Source organism: Mustela putorius, unplaced genomic scaffold, assembly GCF_011764305.1.
Source record: "Mustela putorius furo isolate JIRA1106 unplaced genomic scaffold, ASM1176430v1.1 tig00003834_pilon_pilon_pilon, whole genome shotgun sequence".
NCBI lineage: Eukaryota > Metazoa > Chordata > Mammalia > Carnivora > Mustelidae > Mustela > Mustela putorius.
This window is the reverse complement of record NW_025421987.1, coordinates 85,443,387-85,464,051: the sequence shown is the minus strand read 5'-3', so window position 1 is coordinate 85,464,051 and position 20,665 is coordinate 85,443,387. Positions and strand designations below refer to the sequence as shown.

The following is a 20,665-nucleotide window of genomic DNA, read 5'->3' as shown; positions in this document are numbered from 1 at the left end:
ACTCTACTTCCATGGATTCTAACTGAGGCGTGAGCAGTGTCTTGTTCAGGGAAGACCTCCTTCTATTGCTTGTTTTCTCAGAATTAGAAATACATAGAAAATGATCAGGTAGATCAAAGAGACAAAGAGACAAGACACAGAAAGATGCAAACATATATAAAATGCCAGAATGACAGGGAAGATCCACACCAAAAAGATATGGTTTTTCCATTCTGAAGGGAGGGAGGCATGGGATTGAGACAGGAAAGATCTGAATATTTATTTCTCTAAACCCTGGAAGCAAACATGACAAAATGTTAACACTTGTTCATTCTGCATTGGCATTTATTATATTACTTTTTAAACCTGTCTGTGCATTTTTCTGTCTTTAAAATATGTTAGTATACATATTATATCTTTATAAATAATTGTACATGCGAATATACATGTATAAAGAAATGGTTTTAGTGACAGGAGAGCTTTTACAAAATTTTTCAAGTTGGAAATTTTGTCATGAAATTAAATTACTAAAGCCTCATAGAACAATCGAAAGATACAAAAAAAATAAAGACACAAATGAATATTCCCCATAAAACTACCATGTAGAAATTGCCACATTTCGATGTCTTCATATTGAAGATTTTTCTCCATGCATTAAACAATCGCATCATTGATTTCAAATTTTCGGTTAGTTTCTGATGACAAAAACACTCACTCATTGTAATATGCAGCAAAAGATAGTTCAGGAAAGACAAATTACTTAAGTTCTTACTACCTGGCATGCCCCTAACCAGGCTCTCAATGGCAAAAACCAAGATGTGATGATGCCAGTTAGGAAGAGAAAGACACAGTTGGAAAGATTGGAAACAGCATACAGTGTCAATAAGGAGTGTTATTACCAGGGTCTTCACCTTCCTTCATCTCCTCCTCTAGGTCTTCATATGATAAAGCTATCCAATCATTCACTCAGATATTGCAGGGCTGGACCCTAATGCTAATTTGATCTTGGCTTAAATGTTATTTCTTTTATGATTTGATCTGAAGGATTCACTCACTATTGCAATTGCCTCAATTTTTTTTTTTTTTTGAGGGAAGAAGGCTTACTATTTAACACCCTCTACCATTTTTTCGTTGTTGTTTACTTGTATATTTATTTGTTTCTTGTCTCTCTTCATTATTGGCTCCTCAGGGCCTAGAAGTATCTGACATTAGTAGTACTATTCTTGAATGGAAAAAGTGAATCAAAGAGCCTTTGGCGGTCCTGCCTACATAGGATCGTGAAAGTATCTTCCTTTAATGACCATTAGATACGTAGCCTAAGAAGGCAACTTGGTGAGGCACCTGTCCTGCATCCACACCTCTTCCTCCCAACCTCCTTATATGGCTGCAATTCTATGTCCCTGTTTTAATCAGAACCACTTGCCTCAGTCAATACCAATATCCTTCTTTTTTGCCTGTTTGCCTCATGACTGAGGAGCCTGAAATATACATGTGATTGCCTCGGCTTCTGGTTCAATGAAATCATCAATGTGTCCTTTGGTGGGCATATCTTCCCTTGGATATTAAAATTTTGAATTCTCAAGATTCAGTGTTCTTAGAATAAGAAAAAAATATTTTAAGGGATGCCTGGGTGGCTCAGTTGGTTAAAGGTCTGCTTTCAGCTTGGGTCAGGATCTCAGGGTCCTTGGATCAGGCCCCATGTGGGACTCTCTGCTCAGAGAGAGTTTCCTTCTCCCTCTGCCTGCCATTCTGCCTGCCATTCTTTCTCTCTCTCTTAAATAAATAAATACATGAATAAAATCTTTTTTAAAAAAAGCAAGACAATTTTTTTAAAAATTTGGATAACCATTTACTATTATAGTAGCCTTAACATTTTTAGCTTATCACTTATCACTTTTTAAAAAGATGTTACTCATTTATTTGAGAGTGACAGAGTGAGTGAGTAGTGGGGGAGGGAGAGGGATAAGTAGACTCCACACTGAGGGCGGAGCCCAATATGGGGTTCGGGGCTTGATCTCACAACCCGGAGGTCATGACCTGAGCTGAAACCAAGTGTCGGAAGCTTAACCAATGAGCCACCCGGATGCCCTCATTTCTCATTCTTCACCACTTTTCCCACTTGGCATGGAGGAGTGAAAGAACTACCTTATCTTCCATGAAGAGAAGTCTGTGTTGTTAAGGCTACAGATAGGCTCCCACTTTTGTAGATTTATTGGCTCCTTACAGTTTTCTTTGAATGACTAGCCACTTTATGCCCTCTGCTCATTTTTCTACTGAGGCATTCATTTTTAACTTTTTTGATTTGTATTGTTAGGAGACCTATACTTTGTCAAATATGGAGTAAAATTTTATAATTTATGTTTCCCTTGAAATTAATTTTTTTAAAGATTCATGAACACGTATTTTTATTTTTTAAGATTTTATTTATTTATTTGAGAGGGAGAAAGCACATGAGCAGGGGCAGAGGGAGAGGAAGAGGGAGAAGCAGATTCCCATCTGAGCAGGGAGCCCAACATGGGGCTTGATCCCAGGACCCCAGGATCACAACCTGAGCTGAAGGCAGGCGCTTAATTGACTGAGCCACCCACGTGCCCCTATTTTATTTTTATTTTTATTTTTTATTTTTTTAAAGATTTTATTTATTTATTTGACAGAGAGAGATCACAAGCAGGCAGAGAGGCAGGCAGAGAGAGAGAGAGGAGGAAGCCGGCTCCCTGCTGAGTAGAGAGCCCGATGCGGGGCTCGATCCCAGGACCCTGAGATCATGACCTGAGCCGAAGGCAGCGGCTTAACCCACTGAGCCACCCAGGCGCCCCGCCCCTATTTTATTTTTAAAGATTATATTTATTTATTGGGAGGGGAAGAGAGATAGCACATGTAGAGGGGGGCCAGGGGTAGAGAGAAAGCAGACTTCCTGCTGAACAGGGAGCCTGACATGGGGCTCAATCCCAGGACTCTGAGATCATGACCTGAGCCAAAAGCAACTGTTTAACCAACTGAGCCACCCAGATGCTCCTTGAAATTAATTTTAATTATAATTTTAATATATGATAAATTATTCATTGTAATGCTTAATTTCTGTTAGTAAAAAAGTTTTACATTTTTAAATATAATTAGGTTCCTCCCTTTTTTTAAAAATGGTTTCTGCTTTGGTAATATTCATAGGAATACTTGAACAACTTTAACATCATAGGAATTCTGCAAGGAACATTAGTAATAACATAGAAAAATTACTAATAATCACTACATCATTTTTAATGTATCAGACACTCACATACCTTATTCTATTTAGTACAGGAAACCTCTGAAGTAATTATTATCCCCATTCTACTGGTCAGGAGACTGAGGCTCAAGAAGACACAGTAACTTGCCCGTCGTCATGTGACTTACAAGTGTTGGAACTGAAAGTCATTTAGTCACGTACAAACTCTGGACTTTATCAGCAAATGAGTAGATCTGGGTCGCCATCCTGGCTCTGCTGTGCTCCCGGCTAGATGTGACACCTGTTCGTGTGGTTTCACCGCTCAGAGCCTTAATGTCACCTATACCTTTTGTTCCACTCTCTCATAGAGTTGTTGAGGGATTAACTGAGGGGAAAAAAGATGTAATACGACTGGCACAAAGAGACAGTCAACAGTAAGAAAGTCAGCCACCACCCCTTAATCACCTCTTTCCGTCCCCTCTCTTTGTGGGGGGTGGGGCAAAGGGGATGGAGGAGAAACGGTCAACTACGTGAGGTGCAGAGGTTGGCATCCCAAGTTTGGCTGACCTAAGGAAGGAACGGAGTGAGGCAAAGTGCCACATGGCTGAAAGATCCCACCCAGGGAGTGGCTCGGATGCTTCCAGCACAGACGTGTGTCCTTTCATGTGTGGGAGGTAGGGGTGGAGCTGGAGCAGGAAGATATCACCACAGCTTAGAAGCCGCCACTCTTGCTTGTGAGGAGAGCCCTGTGAGGTTGCCGCTCACCTGCCGGCTCTCGCTCTGCTGGCTCCAGCACACACAGCGAGACCATGGGTACCTTCCAAGGACACCTGCTGGCAGGAGTATTCTTCCTCGTCTTCTCTCTGTACTATGCAGTGATGACGTCCTTGGCCCTGCTGCGGGGACAGAGGTTACTCAGACCCCCTTTGCCCCCAAGGGAGAAGCGAGGACACAGGTGGTGGCAGCGGGTACCTGTGCAAGGGGTGATGAAGGTGGTCATTGCCCTGGGCGGCATCATTCCTGAGTTCTTCTACCCCCCAGGAGTAAACCGGATGAAGATAATAGACTGGGAGAACCCTCAGCGACCGTTCATATTTTACAACAACTGGGGTCATGTCACCATGTATGGGTTCTTCATGCTCAGTGGCGTGGTGGACATCGTGAGCCAGGCATGTCAGGCATGGCAGAACGTCAAGCTGGAGCGAGCAGCTGAGGCCCTGGCCTTCTGTGTGCTGGTGCTGCTGATGGCCGCCCACCTGGAGAACAAGGGCACCCTGGAGATCCGCGTGCATGTGCTGTTTGTGGTGCCCACCTTCCTGGTGAGCCTGGTGCTCATCATCGAGGTCTGGGTCCCTGACCAGCCCACGCTGTGGGTGCTCAAGAGCTGGCTGGGACTGGTGCTGAGCTGCTGGATGTTACAGCTCTCTGTGCTGATGTACGTTCCCCTCTCGGGGCAGCCCTGGAAGGCAGAGAACCCGGGAGACCTCACCTTCCTCACCATCTTCTTTTGTTGGTACCTGGCCTTGGGTGCCGCCCTACTGGCTGCCATCTACGGTCTCTGCAGCCTCTGGCACCATCGCTTCTCCTCCTGGAGGGAGACCCCAGGGGCCAAGTACCAGCCGTGTCCCAGAGGCTACAGCAATGAGGAGCTGGAGAAGCTGGGGACAGAGGCCATGCTACAGGATGGGGGCGTCTAGGTACAGAATCTGTCTCTGCGCGGTGCCTGTTGTCCCTAGAGTCTGAAGGGTGCCCACGGTGCGCGCAGCCCGGAAAGGTCCTGGGATCTACCATGTGGCTCCCTGTCCCAGGAGTCATCTTCCTTGTTCCTAAATAAACCTTTCAGCTCCTCGGGTTACTTCAATCTGTCCCTCTGTTTTCTCCAGGTCAGCCTCTTTCCTGCCTCACTACCTCACTGCCCCATAGGGCTCCCGACCGTGGACTTCCGTGACGTGAGAACAAGGAGTAGGGCTTTTCTCTGACAGCTTTTGGGATCCAAGAGGAGACAATGAAATGAGGAAATAGAGGAAACCAGAGAGTCACTGGGACTCTGTGGGAGAGTTCTATCAGCTTGAGGCAGAACTGGCTGAGTATGTGCGGCTCCAATGTTTAAAGGTGTGAAAGAGAGGGTGTCCGTTTTTGCGTCGTGGTGAGGACTTCTGTTTTCTTCACTTCTCTCTCTGTCTTATTTACGCTGAGTGTAGCAGGATGAAGAACCGGTTCTAGAACTGTTGCTACAGTTGCTTTTAGTCTAAACTGAATGAGACTACTTCTGCCCTCTGCAGGAGCCAGGGATGAGGGGAAGAGGGTAACAGTCAATGGAGCAGGGGCTCAAGTCTGAGAGAACGGGAGCAAAAGGGAAGGGCGTCCTGGAGGCGGATGTAGGAAACACGGATGCTGAAATGTTATTTTCAGTTGCTCGGGTTTTGCCGCCATACAAAACTCCGTTGTCCCAACTCTTTCAGTAAAGTCTATGTTATAAGTCTGTGTGTGTCTAGGTGTGAGTGATTCTGGGCCCAGATTTCAGTTGGTGGAGGCAGACAGGGAAGAACTGCTCTGAAACTTGGGGTGAACATGAGCCCAGGAGTTCTGAAGAGGCAGGAACTCGGAGCTGAGAGAAAACAGAAAACGCCAGCCGTTGGGATTTGCAGAACTGTTCAGCCAGTCATTGAGCTTCTCCCAGAATGAGGACAGAAGGTGCCAGTAAATTCCTATACTCCATGAAATACTGAAAGCCAATTCTATAAAAATACTTATCCCTGGGTAGAGCCAGAAAGCCACTGCTTCTGATAGCATGAGTCTGCATATGTGAGACAGATAAATCCAGCCCTTGGAGATGGGAAGAAGCAGGAAGAAGGGTCATCAGGGGGCTGGCCACGGATGTAGAGAAAGGACCACAGAGCAAGGCTCCTTCTCGCGAGGCAACCAAAGTGCTGCTGCTTCTCATGCAGTTAGAAATGCTGTCCTCAGAGACCAAAGAGCTGTAGGAAGCACAGAGAGGTGTTTGCATTTGCAAGGTAGGAGACAGGCTGCATGCTGTCATCTGAAATGTCATCAAAACCAGCCCCCACCCCCATACACAAACACAGGGTACAGGTGCATGGCCAATGGGCTCTGGAAACTCCAGGATGAGAGCTGAAGGCAGAGAAGGGAGCAGGGAAAGGGATGGAGTGGGGCAGGGGTCTGGCAGCTCACACCAGCAGGGCTTGGAGGCGGGGAACAGTGTGGATCTAGAGGAAGAGAAATGTATCTTCCTGCAGCAGCTGGTAACGAGGCCAGCCCAGCTTCCTTCCCAGCAGAACAGGAACCAACCTAAGGAGAGGCCAACACCTTTCTTTCTTGTCCCCATCCTAAAAAGCCCAGAAACAGAGCCAGATTTACCCTGAAGCTAATAAAGCTTAAGCTTCAGGGCTCCTCACTTTCCCTCTCCAAATGTAAAGCCCCAGGAGGGCTCATATGATCATATGATTCATACGATCACTTACACTGATAAACTGCCAAAGTAAGATATTTGTGTATTCTTTTTTCTAAAGAGGGACCTCCTACTTTAGGTATAACTTTAGGCTCCACAAAACCTGGCTTTGCCTCCACCCTGAAGGAGTAACACCGGTTTACTTTCAGGATGCCTTGTGATCAATGCATCTCTTAGAACATTCCTTATTTGAGGATAATGATAAGACACTTTCTCCTTCAACTTGGAAATAAGCAGCTTAAAATTCTAATGACAGCACCAACCTGACTGAAAAACACCTGCTAGAGTATAATCCATCAGTTAACAATTCCCTCAGTGACCTGTTGTTTTCAGATACTGGGCCTGATTCAATAAAGAGGAATCTGACAGGTTGAGGACTGGTGGCTAGGGGGAAAGGTGGGGAGTGATTTATGGAGGTGGGTCCTGTTTATCTTCCTCTATGCTATGTCGGGGAGTTTCTGTCCTGTATATCTGGCCTTTGCCCAGTGTATTAGTCAGGGCTCTCCAGAGAAACAGAACCAATAGGATAGAAATTTTTTAAAGGAATTGGTTTATAAGACTGAGACAGCTAACAAGTCCAAAATAGGCAGGGCAGGCCAGCAGCCCAGAGACCCAGGAAAGAGTTAATGTTGCCATCTTGAGTCTTGAAGGTAGCCTAAAGGCAGAATTCCTTCCCGTTTAGAACACCTCAGTCTGGCCTTTTAGTGCCTTCAACTGATTAGATGAGGCCCACCGATATTGTGGAGGGTAATTTGTTTACTCAAAATCTAGGGATTAAATGTTAATCACATCTAAAAAAGACTGGCACGGGGTGCCTGGGTGGCTCAGTGGGTTAAAGCCTCTGCCTTCGGCTCAGGTCATGATCCCAGGGTCCTGGGATTGAGCCCCAGCTCTGCAGGGAGCCTGCTTCCTCCTCTCTCTCTCTCTCTCTACCTCCCTCTCTGCCTACTTGTGATCTCTGTCTGTCAAATAAATAAATAAAATCTTAAAAATAAATAAATAAATAAAAATAAAAAACACTGGCACGAGGCAACATCTAAACCAGTGTTTGGCCAAACAGCTGAGTTCCATGGTCTAGCCAAACTGACACATGAAATTAACCATTATACTCAGCATATGGGATCATGGTCACTCAAACATAATTTGTCCACTGTGTTTGTCGTGACTTTTGAGACTTTCCCAAATAAACTTCATTTTAAAAGAACTTCTTCAGGGGGGCACCTGGGTGGCTCAGTCGTTGAGTGCCTGCCTTCAGCTTAGATCATGATCCTGGGGGTCCTGGGATTGAGCCCCGCATTGGGCTCCTGCTCAGTGGGAAGACTGCTTCTCCCTCTCCCATTCCCCCTGCTTGTGCTCCCTCTCTTGCTGTCTCTTTCTCTGTCAAATAAATAAGTAAAATATTTTTTTAAATAAATTTTTAAAAAATAAAAGAACTTCTTCGGGGTGCCTGGGTAGCTCAGTCAGCTGAGCATCTGACTCTTGATTTCAGCTCAGGTCATGATCTCAGGGTTGTAAGATCAGAGCCTCATGTCAGGCTCCACACTGGGCATGGAGCCTGCTTAAGATTCTCTATCTCACCCTCTACCTCTCCCCACTTGCTGTTTCTAAATAAATAAATAAATAAATAAATAGGGGATGGGAGGTGGGATAACTGGGTGATGGGTGTTAAGGAGAGCATGGGATGTAATGAGCACTGGGTGTTATATGCAACTGATGAATCACTGAACTCTGCCTCCGAAACTAATAATACACTATATATTAATTGAATTTAAATAAAATAGATAAATAAAAAACAAGTAAATAAATAAGAGAACTTAATCGTTATAAGTTCTGATTGCAGTGTGATCATGACCATATAGGGCTATCTGGCCTTCCTCCCTTCCCTGTTCCCTCAAAGAAAGAAAGTGGTGGGTATACAAGTCAGTGAGTGACATTTATTTTTAAAGATTAAAATCATGTTTAGAGAGTTTTTTTTAATTATTCATAGTATATATTTTAGACGTATTACAATATAGCAAAAAATATTTTTAAGTGTTTTGAAATCTACCATTCTTCCCCCACCCAGAATTAATGACTGTCTGGGAGGGCTAAAAGAGGAGGAAGTTATTTCGATCAGAGTGGGTGATAGGGTTTCTATATCAGAGATGAGCCCTTTCTTGGTGATGACGAGGGATGTGCCTGATGACTAACGTGTGGATGAGTAAAGAGGCTTGGAGGTCAAGGTCACTAGAAGATGAAGAAATCCACAGCTGGGAATCTAGAATTGTGGGAAGGAATGGAGGAAGGATCATGACAGGGCTGGGAAGATAGCAGCATTGGGATGGAGGGCCCCAGAGCCTAGTCTCCAGTGAATCTGGGGTGTGTGCATGGGGGGAGACCTAAGGCATCAAAGAGGGCAGAAGACAGAAAGTGTGGCTACCATGAGCTTCAAGAAGGAAGTGATTGGGGTTAAGCAAAAATGGTAACACCTACCCCACAAAGGTATTGCGAGAAATAAATGAGGTTGCATGTGTAACACTTAAATCAGAGCTTGAGGTATGGTAGATGTTCAATCGATATTAGTTCGAGAGACTCAGTATACAAATGGGCAATTGCCAGACTATATATATGAAAATAAAAATCTGACCTACAATCTGCAGCATCCAGTCCAGGTAACCAACCCCCTATCCACAGTAATCTGGCCAGGAAGCCAGCCTGCTACCTGTAAGTCAGACCATAGAAAGTCAACTAGCTATCACTAGTAGTAGGTCAGGAAGCCCAACAATAATCCCTATAACAACTAACCCCAATGGGCAGGACCAGATGAATAACCAACAGTTTCCCTCATTTTTGCCCTATTTCCAACTTAGGACCAACCAGAGAAAGCCAAAGATGCACACCTAACCAATCATGTGGGTTTCCCACTTCTAGTTAGCCTGCCTGCGGCTACCCCCTACCAACAGCCTCCAATCGGGACACAGCTGAAGCCTCCCTTTTCTCCCACTGTAAAGCTTTCCAACTCTCTGCCTGGCAGAAAGCAACTGACAGAGGCTGATTCCCTTGCTATAGCAAACGGAATAGATAGCCTCTGTTTGGTCTTCATTTCTTTCCACATGTTCAATTCTTTCATTTATTCATGCAAGCAGTTACTCAATATTTAATGAGCATCTACTATTTACCGACCTCCGTGCTAGGTCCTGAGAATAATGAAAAGACCCAGATGCCAGGGTCCCTGATTCTAAGCTGATTATGGCTCAGTGGGAAGAAAGGGGGGGAAAAAAAAAGACAAAGCAAGTGCAGTCTGAAAGAGGCTGTCCCTGAAAGGCAGGTAAGGCAGACTTGGCAAACAGGGAATGCTTCCAAGAAAAGTGACGTCTCCACAGAAACCTGAAGGATGAGTATGGTCAGGGGAAGGGGTTTGAAGCATAAACACTGAAGGAAGTGAGCGCAAGTGGGATGCTTGGACCTCAGTGTCTGAGCCTGCAGTGGCAAGCCATGAAGGTGGAAATGTAGACAGGGGTCAGATTCCTTCTGGACCCCATGAAGGAATTAGGTGTGTATCCTGAAGCCAGTGGTCGTGATCAAATTTCCATTTTGAAAAACGGTCGCTCAGGCTTGACGCAGAGTGAGGCGTGGTGGGGAGCTACGGTTGGGGAGCAGACCCGGAAGCAGGGAGACCAGCCAGGAGACTGACAGGCCCTGATGCTGGAGGAGAAAAGAGCTCATTTAGATGGTTCCTGACCTGCAGGGCCTGCAGATTGGGAAGGTGAGGGAGAGGGAAACCCGAAGCTTGGACCACTGAGGAGGAAGGTAAACTCAATCACTGAGAAAATGAATATCAGGACCTGGAAATATTCAGAGAGGAATTCTGATCGAAGATATGCAGTTTGAAGTGTTGTTCTAGAAGTAGATGTATGAGTCTGGATCTCAAGAAAGGGGACAGGTGGAGAGATTTGGGAGTCATAAATGGTCGTTAAAGCCATTTCTGATCACCCAGGGATGGAGCTGCTCTTCGGGGAGAAGGTAAAGGGAAGAGGGCTTGGAACACAGCTCTGGGAGGCCCCGTGTGTCACTGGGAAAAAGAAGAGAGATACTTGTAAAGCAGATGGAGAAAGAGCAGAAGGAAAGAGCAGGGAGGCAGGAGGCAAACAATGGGCTTGTTGGAACACAGAAACTAAATACTGATATTGTTCCAAAAAAGGGAGTAGCCAACAAAACCTTGTTTCTTACTCCCAGTTCCTCCTTCCTTTCCTCCCCCTCCCAGAGAAGGATGGCCCGCAGGACACTGGGAGGGAACTCACTCTTCTAAGACTAGTGGAACTGGTCCTGCGTTGCCCCACAGTGTTGCCCAAGCCGCATCCACAAAATGCAGGTGTCGGTAGCCGTCATATAGGAAACCGATGATGAAAGAATAAGCAGTGAACGTGCTCAGGACAGAGATTTGCCCCTAAGTTATGCCAGCGAAGGACTGTGCCAGGCTCTTGGTAAGGCAGGCCTGGAAGTTCATTCTAGGACCACGGTGAGCACTGTTCTCTTCTGCTGAGCGTGCATTACCTAGTCAACTCTTTGGTTCATTAGCCCTGGTTATTGAGTGCCTACCATACAGCAGGTGGGAACAGAAATCGAATTTCCTCTCTTCTCAGAAGTGTATGCTTGCAAATGGGATCACCAAAAGGATAATCCAGATTTCAAGGCCCTCCAACCCTTGAAGTCTCACCCACATATCCCTACAGACCTCTTTCTATCCTTTCCTCTGTGTCCCTCTCAATATCTCTTTTCCTCTCCCTTTCTGACCCTGACCCTCTCCCTTTCTCCCCACTACCCACCTTGTCTCTCTCCCTCTCTCACCCTCCCCACTACCTACACCTCCCAGCAGTCTTCTGACTGCTGGGCTGAACCAGAGATTACCCCTCCGCCTGTCTCACTGCCCAAGGTGTCCTTGATGACCAGGAGACTTACTCCTCTACTTCACAATTCTTTGAACACACAGTACAGAGCCCACACTGAACCTGGAGAACATCTTCTCTCTGCTCTGTGCACCCACTCCCATGGCCCTCCGAAAACAGTTCCTTAATGTCTCTTGGCAGCCTCCCTCTCCCAGCATGCAATTCCCAAGAAATTGTCTCCAAGAGACACAGAGACACAGAGTGCGATCTCCATGTGACAGCATCATCCTGGTCTTGCAAATCAGCTAGACCTGGTGTCCTAGGACAGAATCTAGGATTTTTTCTTTCTTTCTTTCTTTTTTTTTTTGTAGTTCTGATTGTGTTACCATGTGCAAAAGAAAAAATATGAGTGATGCGCTTGATTTTTTTTATCCTTTTACTATTTTTAAAAAGATTTTATTTATTCATTTCAGAGAGAGAGAGAGAGAGAGAAAGACCATGAGCTGGGGCAGTCGCAGAGGGAGCGGAAAAGCAGACCCCGCAGAGCAGGGAACCCACGCAGGGCTCAGCCCCAGGACCCCGGGATCATGAGCTTAGAAAAACGCAAACGCTTAAGCGAAGAAGCCACTCCCGCGCCCCAACGCTTGATTTTTTAAATGATATAGAAATTTTTAAAGTTTGCCAAGGGCACAGTACTAGCTGGTAAACTGCAAAGAGCCAGTTTGGCCAGGTGGTCCACCCCCACCCCCCCGACACGCTGCATCGCCACCCTCTCGTTAAACTGCTTCTGGCCTGAGATTAGCCGGGGCGCCTGGGCCACCGAGCCCAGCGCGCGTTGCCCGCCCCCGCCCCCCGCCGCTCCTTAGGGGGCTGAGCCCGACCCCCAGCTCCGCCCAGGCCAAGGGCTGCGGGAGTCCGAACCTGGGGAGCGGATTTCCCAACACGCCCTCCCCAGGGAGGAGCGCGCCGCCCCCGCTCTGTGGCCGCGGCCGCACCTTCTGTTCCGGCCCCAGGCCTGGGAGAGGGCGGGGAGGATGTGATGGAGCCGCCCCTCCCAGGTCATCCGCGGCACCAGACTGGGGACGACGCATAGGCTGTGCCGGGAAGGTGTCCCGCGGTCCGCGTAGGTACGCAGGGTGAGGCCCCAGCGCTCCGCAGTCTCCTTCTCCCACGACCCCCGAAGGCGAGGGCCGACTGGCCCCTGGTCCTCACAGCATCCCCCACCCCCGGAAATGAGGGAGATGGATGAATCATCGATTGACTGATTGATTGATTGATTGATTGATTCACCCAGCCTCCCGCGCACGCCAAAAGGGTTTCTCTAGCGCCTTCTATGCACTTGGAAGGAATCAGTGAACAGAACAAAGATTTCTGGGCTGCAAACCCTGGACGAGAAGTGGTTGTTTAGAAAATAAGCAATGACCTTGTAAGAGCGTGTACTGAGATTTAGTCCTAAGTCACCGAAACCACGTCCTCCTACACACTATCAAAAGGAAAATCCCCATGACAAATTTCTGGTGGAAGGTAACAGCCAGTTCCTTGCAGAGTGGCTGAGATGCCGGATGTGGTGACAGTCAGTCAGAAGGAAAAGCTCAGCTCTAAATGGCAAATAATAGGGATCCACGAAGGTCCCAAATGGGAACAATAAGGCTTGCTGCCCCCAACAATACCACCCAGTATGTCCAATTAACAGGGAAGCCTCAGACAATGACAGTAGTTTGCCCTGTATTTAGTGAGAGAACAAAAAAAATTTTTTTTTTTTTTTTTTTAGTAATTTGACACTGGGAACACATTTAAGCAGCATTCCACACAAGCCTACATTTACACATGGGATCTATATGCAGGCAAAACTGCACACCATTTCCTGCAGGCAGTCAAGTTCAGAAATTTCTATCAGTGGTCTTACCAAACTCAGTGCTCTCTTTGTATAATGTACTTTGTAAAGCCCCTTTACGATCTTGAAATCCATAGACAATACAATCTACCTACAGACATAACTGCAAAAGCTATGTATAAATATATAGATATAGATCACTGATGTCTGGTGGTGTTTCCCAGCCAAAGACCCTCAGTAACACAGCTGTAGTTGAACATTGCAAGGAGGGAGAATTTGCACCACCTTTCACGTGGTGGAAAGGACCGGTAGGGTTAGGGTTTGTGTCCCATGTATTCACTTAGGTTTGTGTTCACTTGTATTAGCCAATACCAGGAGATGTTTAGTCACTTCTATGGCTTGGACCCTGTTCACATTCTGTCTGTGTTCAGACACCATTACAGAGTGCTCTTGTTTTTATCTAGGTCCATGAAGGTCACAGAGTGGCCTTGTCAAATACTGGTTTCTGTGAAATTGCTTATATGCCACTGGAGAATATAGTGAGGGTTCTTCATGAGTGCTAGGCTAGACTGCTTTTCTCCTTCCCATATCCTAACTGAAATAAAAAGGAGGGAGAAAAGTGATCCATAATAAAACAATATACATCTCCATATAGAAACACTGTAGCATAACTATACTAGATACATAATTTTAATTTTCTTAAAGTAAGAATATTAGAAGGTTTCCTTACAGTAAGTACAGGAGAATGAAAGAGATGTTCCAATTAAAATCAGAATTAAAGTTAGAATTAAGATAAATAAGGGGCACCTGGGTGGCTCAGTCAGTTAGTAACCGACTCCTGAGGTCATGATCTCAGGATCGTGAGATTGAGCCCCATGTGGGTCTCTTTGTTGACCGTGAAGCCTGCTTAAAATTCTCTCTCCCTCTCCCTCTGCCCCCAAACCCCACTTGTGTGCACACAGTCTCTCAAAATGAATAAAATCTTTTTTTAAAAAAAGAAGATAAAGAATAACATGCCACATTCATGTATATGTGATAACAGAAAGAAGGGATTAAACTTAATGGAAACAGGAATAACGTGTTAAGTAAATTATAGGCTTACAAAAATGATAATAGAAGCAAGAACAGTAGTGTCATAATAGTGTTGACTTTATTTATATGAGCAGCAATGAAAAAATTCTTTGTACGTGATGTGGAACAAAGTAGTGATGAACTATCTCAGAGATCATATCTCCTGTCTTTAAATTTTAATATTCATTCAAGGCATGCCTTCTAGTCCTTAAAGAGACCTTGATGAGCATATTCAATTAGCCCTAAGATGATGCCTATTTTAATATAATGGGATTCTTGCTCCAGGCCCCTGACCAGTACTGGTTCCCAAACCTCCATGGCAAACTGAGGCAAACTAAAAAGATAATGACACTTCCCCTACAGGCTGGGTGTTAAGATTAGAGATAATGTTTGAGACGTGCATGGGTCGCAGTGCTCTAAAAGATAGCATCATCATCTTTTCAGTCTATGCATGTAAGTGTGCGGGCACACACATACACACTGAGAAACCAGATGGAGAGAGAGGATGTGTACTGGTTTGGGTCTCTGTGACTGCAAGGACTGCCCTTCTGTGTGGTCATGTTTGCAGTGCGAGCCAGTACTGGGGGGGATGGGGAGCTGGAGAGGACAGGTTGAACACAACTGAACTGGGTCTCACTACGGAGGGATATAGAGAGAGCTGTGCACAACACACTTTCATATATTTACCTCTGTGCCTTTTTTGGAGATAGTACAGACCTCCTGGAAAATAGTTTCTTTGTTAACATCGCAAAGATGCAACCCTACATTTTACATGAGTGAGTTTTGTACCCCATTTATTTCTTGTGTCCTGGAGTTATTTTGTGTATCAAGTGGTGGGGAATAGAAGCTGGGTTGGAAAAGAATACAAAACGCCCTCAAACGTGGACCACTTGGGACCATACCAGAGGAACAGTGAAGATTCTGCAAAACAGCGAGGAATCCCAAGTCAATAAAAAAATACACAATTTTCACAAAATATTTTCCTTTGCATTGCGCTACGCATCTGGTGCTAATTTTTATTTTTAAAAGCCTACAAACCACTGCCAACAAATTGTAGCCAAGGCTCGGTCTGTGGCACATACAATGACAGTGGGAAAGGGAATTGTTTTTCTACAGAATTATTTTTAAGGGTTTCGAACATTGTCAACGCCTTTGTAAGCCATTGTCAGTAACTTCGAAAATAAGCTTCCACTGTGGTCGTTTTCATTCCTTAAGCTTCTCCATGTGAGCAGAGAGCTTCCCTATTCTACTGGGGCTCTCATCCACCAATAACAAAAATGAACTTGCCTGATTTTGTTCCCAGATGATAGTCAACAGCTTTCACCATCCCATTGGTTTTTCTTAGAACAGGATCATCGGAATTAGTGGAATAAAAAAATCATGTCAACTGGGGTTTTTCCTGTTATTATTCTAAGAACCTATCATTTGCTGATAGCTTGAGTTTTTTCTACTATGGGCTGCCTGTTCCACTTCGCAAACATTTTTATTATTTTGCAAGAAAACGGCAACAACTTTACCTTCTACTCAAAGATGTTTTTTAACATTCGGTGAAAATTCTAGTTTTCAAAATTTTTCTTTAAATCTCAGGTGAATGATATCCCACCAGCATAATAAATGTATTTCTTTGTAACACCTTCACTGTATCTTGAAAAGTCACTATTGACTTCAAAAGACCTGCAGAGCTGGCACATTGGCGACCGCTTGCATGCAGGTGGATATAAAACCCAGATTTTCAGTATTCGATGGAATATTGTTGACTGCTTTCCCTTAGAGTTGACATTTTGTCACACAGGCTAAGTCAACATATTACTATGTAAGTGCGGAATCACCATGAAGAGGACAGCTAACACACAGGTTTGGGGGTTCCAGTAATAAAGGAAGATTGTTGTCAACAACTTTTCAAAATGGTGAGCTCAGTATAGTTTTAAATACAACATAGTACAACAGTCTTTCCTGGACATATTCAGTTCTTGCTTCCTATAGGAAACTTGGTACTTACTAAACCTTGCTTTAAAAAAAAAAAAAAGCAAAAACAAAAACAAAAGACAACAACAAACACTTTGTATTCATTTGTAAAAATGGAATTCATTCTGGGCTCAAATAATTATAAGCAAATGTTTCATTTACATAATTCCAGGTTCTATTAGATTCTAGGATTGGATCATTGCAAACCGGTTTTTCACTTACATTTGCAAGTCCTGAGAGAGGCAGGAGAAATCTTTGTCAGGCTAATCTGGCCCCACTAAATGCCAGCGGTAACCCCTATTCATTAAGACCAAAAACAAATAAAATTTTTTCAAAGTACACCTGGGAGCAGTATTGTCCTGTGGAGAACCCTAATTTTTATTAAGATAAAATCACACGTCTGTGGTTTACAATTTAAGTTACACATGATTTATATAAACATATAATCACATAAACATGATCAGGGCTGTTTTAAGAGCTTTAAGAGGCTCAGGCCCTTAGTTTGGAGGGCCCTAGTTTCCTTATATTAAGCCTTCTAAAATGCACACTCATCCAACGATTAATACCAATAGCCAGACCTGCTATGTGCCAGGCATCATTCTAAATATTTACCAACAACCCGCTAAAGTCGGTGTTATTTCCGTTTTACAGATGAGTAACAGAGAGGTTCAGTGACTTGCCCAAAACCGCACAACATATTGTGGCCTATATAGCTCTTAGGGCTTACATTTAAGAATTCTCACACTGGGGGTGCCTGGGGGGCTCAAGTCACTTAGGCGGTTAGAGTTAGGTGGCTGCCTACGGGCTTAGGTCCCAATCCTGAGTCCCGGGATGGAGGACTACCCCCACCCCTACCTCCGCTCAGTGGGGAGTGGGCTGCTCCCTCTGCACCTCCTCCTGCCCATGCTCTCTCTCAAATAAATAAAAATCTAAAAAAGAATTAGAAGAACAACAACAACAGAAGGAGGAAGAGGAAAACGAGTTATCACTTAGGAAGTTAGTTTAGTGCAGATGATTTCACCTTTGTCAGTTTCAATTGTGGAGTGTTTGTTCTGGATCTTGAGCCAGTCGGTGAATATGAAATCTCAAACACTATCATAAGGCCCTTGAAAGGCCCAGAGGCCCAGTACCAAGTCTGCACTGTCTAAGCATGAAACCTGGAAACCCTCATGGGCACTCACCTTCTCTCCCTTGTTTTTAGTGTGTGTGTGTGTGTGTGTGTGTACACGTGCACGCACACACACTAAAAACAATGACAATGGCTAGCTTGTACAGCATCGTGACTAAGTCTAGCACCCATCCTGTAGGGTAAGGGTTATCTCGATTTATAGATGAGAAAGTGGGCGTCCAAATGACTGACTCGCTGAATGTTCCATGGAGCCCGAGAAATGACAGAGCTGAGAGCTGGATCCTGCTTCTATGGCTCCAAAGCCCCTCCCCTGTCCCTGGCCAACTGTTTGGGTCCCTTGACGCTTTCCTGTCTCTTGGCCTGACACCCCGTCCCCAATAGTGGAGCCTCAGGAGGTCCGGGTTGTCCTGCCACCCCGTTGCCATCTATAAGAGATCGCGGCCACCAGTTCTCTCCCCACAGCCACTGTCATCCTGTTCCAGTGCCCCATTAAGTCCTCAGACTCCTGTTGGGGTGCAGCCACCTGCAGAGATTTTTCTGGATGGAGGACCCCAGAGAATGATATTCTGAGCACCAGATCTTACCTGCTCTTTTTTTCCTGGACACTAAAATCACCTATCCCTTCTCCTGACCATGCTCTCTTCTCAGAGACCCCAAACCCCACTACCCCAAAGTCCATGACTGTTCCAAGTGACCCCCAATCCTGGCTGCCTGGACACTCAAAGATCCAAAGCTTGGAGTAGGGAGGGGCAGATGTTACTGAGTGGTTCCCTTCTCTTGAGAAGGACAGTCTCCATGGGCCCATTACCTGGAGGTCTCAGAGAATGAGGCCAAAAGAGCCACATCTTTCTGGGCCTGTGGTAGAGAAAGCTCAAAGAAGGGAGTGCAAAAGCCAGCACAGATAAACCAACAGGAGAGAACTTGCAGAGCCAGAGAGAGGGAGCAGGTGGCGAGAGAAATTTGGTCCCCACCATTCCAGTCCCCAAACCTTCCTGAGCTTTCCTACCTATCTTCAGACTTCATGAGAGCTGCCCATATCCTTCCAGCAAATGCCTTTCATGCAACCAAAGTTGCCGGCATCACTTACCTGAGTCCCACAGCAGCCCTATGGTGCTAACCCCCCAGGAGGAGCACAGAGGACCCGCTCCTTGGTCCAGGTGCCACCCCCACCCCGCCTCCTTCTGGTAGGTTGTGCCCCTAAAGTCACTTTTCTGAGAGTCTACCACCTATTGACCTCTGAGTCACAAGCATTTACCCCCAGGGCCTTACCTAGAGTGCTAGGCTCTGCCTCATAGCCCCCACCCCCACCCCCACCTTGGGATGCCCCAAGTTTAGCCCACTGTGGACCCACTTCACTTTCCTCTAAGGAAGTTCTGGCCATTAAATGGTTAGACGTGCTCCCTGAGCCCCTTCTTCGCATGCTGACTTCGCCAGTTCCGGACTCTGAAGACTCAGGGGCGACACCAATGACTCAAGGCCTGCCTGGCCCACCCACTGGCTGGTCCATCTCAGTAAGTTCTTTACCGGAGCTTGCTGGGCCCACACGATGGAGCATCACACAGCTGGTTAGTGATGGTTGCCTGATGATCTGGAAATAATTCACAGATCTACATCACAGAGAGAAGTTATGTAGATAACTGCTGTAGATATGCTTATAGCCACGTATGTCTTCACAGGAAACAGCCTAGTAAGTATCATGACTGATTGGTCGGTCTTTCTTTCCTTCTTTCTTTCTTTCTTTTTTTCCTTTCTTTCTTTTTTAAAGAGGAGAGTTTCTAGAAGCAGAAGGAGAGGAAGAGAGAATCTTAAGCAGGCCCCACGGTCAGCACAGAGGCCCATGAGGCGCTCAGTCTCACGACCCTAAGATCCTGACCTGAGCCAGAATCAAGAGTCAGACACAACTGACTAGGCCACCCAAGTGTCCCTGATTTTTGTTTGTTTGTTTCTTTCTTTCTTTTCTTTTTTTTTTGTTTTAACATTGTTTTGCTTTCACTATTCACCACAACATGGGCGGATCTCCTAGACAATGGTAAAAGGAAGCAGACACCACCAGAGAGCAGATACTATATATAACTCTATGCATATGAAGTTCAAAATCGCAGAACCAATCTATAAGGACAGGAGTCAGAATAGTGGAAATTTCTGTGTTGATCTGTTGGGGGCGGGGAGGGGATCCTCTGGGGTACCAGTCACGTTCTCTTGATCCGCGGCATGGCCACATGGGTCTACTATACAGATGTAAAAAATCTGTCAAGCAGTACCCTTGTAGTACACTCAGTTGCATGTAAATCATACCTCAATTAAAATACAAAAACATTTATCACGGGTTCCTCTCTTCCCCAAGAGTATTCCCTGGTTGGGTATCCTCCTCATCCTGCTGATCTGTATTCCTGGATTCTCAGGTTCCTTTTCTTTCTTTCAGTGCCTGGCAATTTCCCTTTCCAGAAGTGTGGTTTGGAGCTGAGAGCTACCAAATGGAATTAAGATACTCTGAATTGAGGGACCCCAGGTTCTATGTTCCATGCACCAGTTATCAAGTTATTCCTTCTCAGCTTCAAGTCGATTGCTCTGTGATAATGGAGCTGGACCCTAAAATATTCTCTGCCAGCTGCCAGGTGCTAAGCTCTCACAGTAGTAGGCACTGGAAGGAGGCTGGAGGTGGAAGGGGCCAGCCTTCCAGGTTCCAGCGTTCTCCCCTGGGCAGCCTCTCGCACACCTGCACGCATGGCCACGGCAGCAGCCAGCAGCCAGCACCTCTGCATGGTGAGCTCCACGCCTCCCTAGCCCCACACCCCAGGGAACCATTTCCCAGTGAGTCCTGCTAGCCCAGCACCTCAGCGGACCTGACCTCCAGCGAATCCTGGCTGCGCCCATCCTTCTGAGGTCTGGGTCTCAGTCCTGCAGAGGAAGGTCCTCTTGCTGATCTGCTCTGCCCCAGCTCGGGGATTGAGGCTGCTCAAGAGAAAACTGGTAGTTTTCTCCACCAGTTAAGAGCCAGTCTTCCTTTATCCCAATCCCATTATAGCCAATCATTCTTCATAGTGAGCTTCCCCCATTCAAGTCACGGTGCAGTTACCATCTTCTGCTTGGACCCTGACTGAGTCATTTCCCTTGTGGGGCTTGGAGTTGGCAAACAGAAGTTGCAATTGTC

At 45.8% G+C, this 20,665-nt stretch overlaps 1 protein-coding gene across 1 annotated transcript; it reads left to right on the top strand.

The window, feature by feature from the left end:
• The first annotated feature begins 3,272 nt into the window (after positions 1-3,272).
• Positions 3,273-6,641, top strand: LOC101684492 (transmembrane epididymal protein 1A-like). Its single transcript, XM_004745166.3, has one exon. It carries the CDS (start codon positions 3,991-3,993, stop codon positions 4,876-4,878), a length of 888 nt encoding a protein of 295 aa, XP_004745223.1. The 5' UTR covers positions 3,273-3,990; the 3' UTR covers positions 4,879-6,641.
• The last annotated feature ends 14,024 nt before the right edge of the window (positions 6,642-20,665 follow it).

What these genes read in the sequence shown, in the direction of transcription:
- LOC101684492 (XM_004745166.3), top strand. Translation starts at nt 3,991, where the DNA reads ATGGGTACCTTCCAAGGACACCTGCTGGCAGGAGTATTCTTCCTCGTC.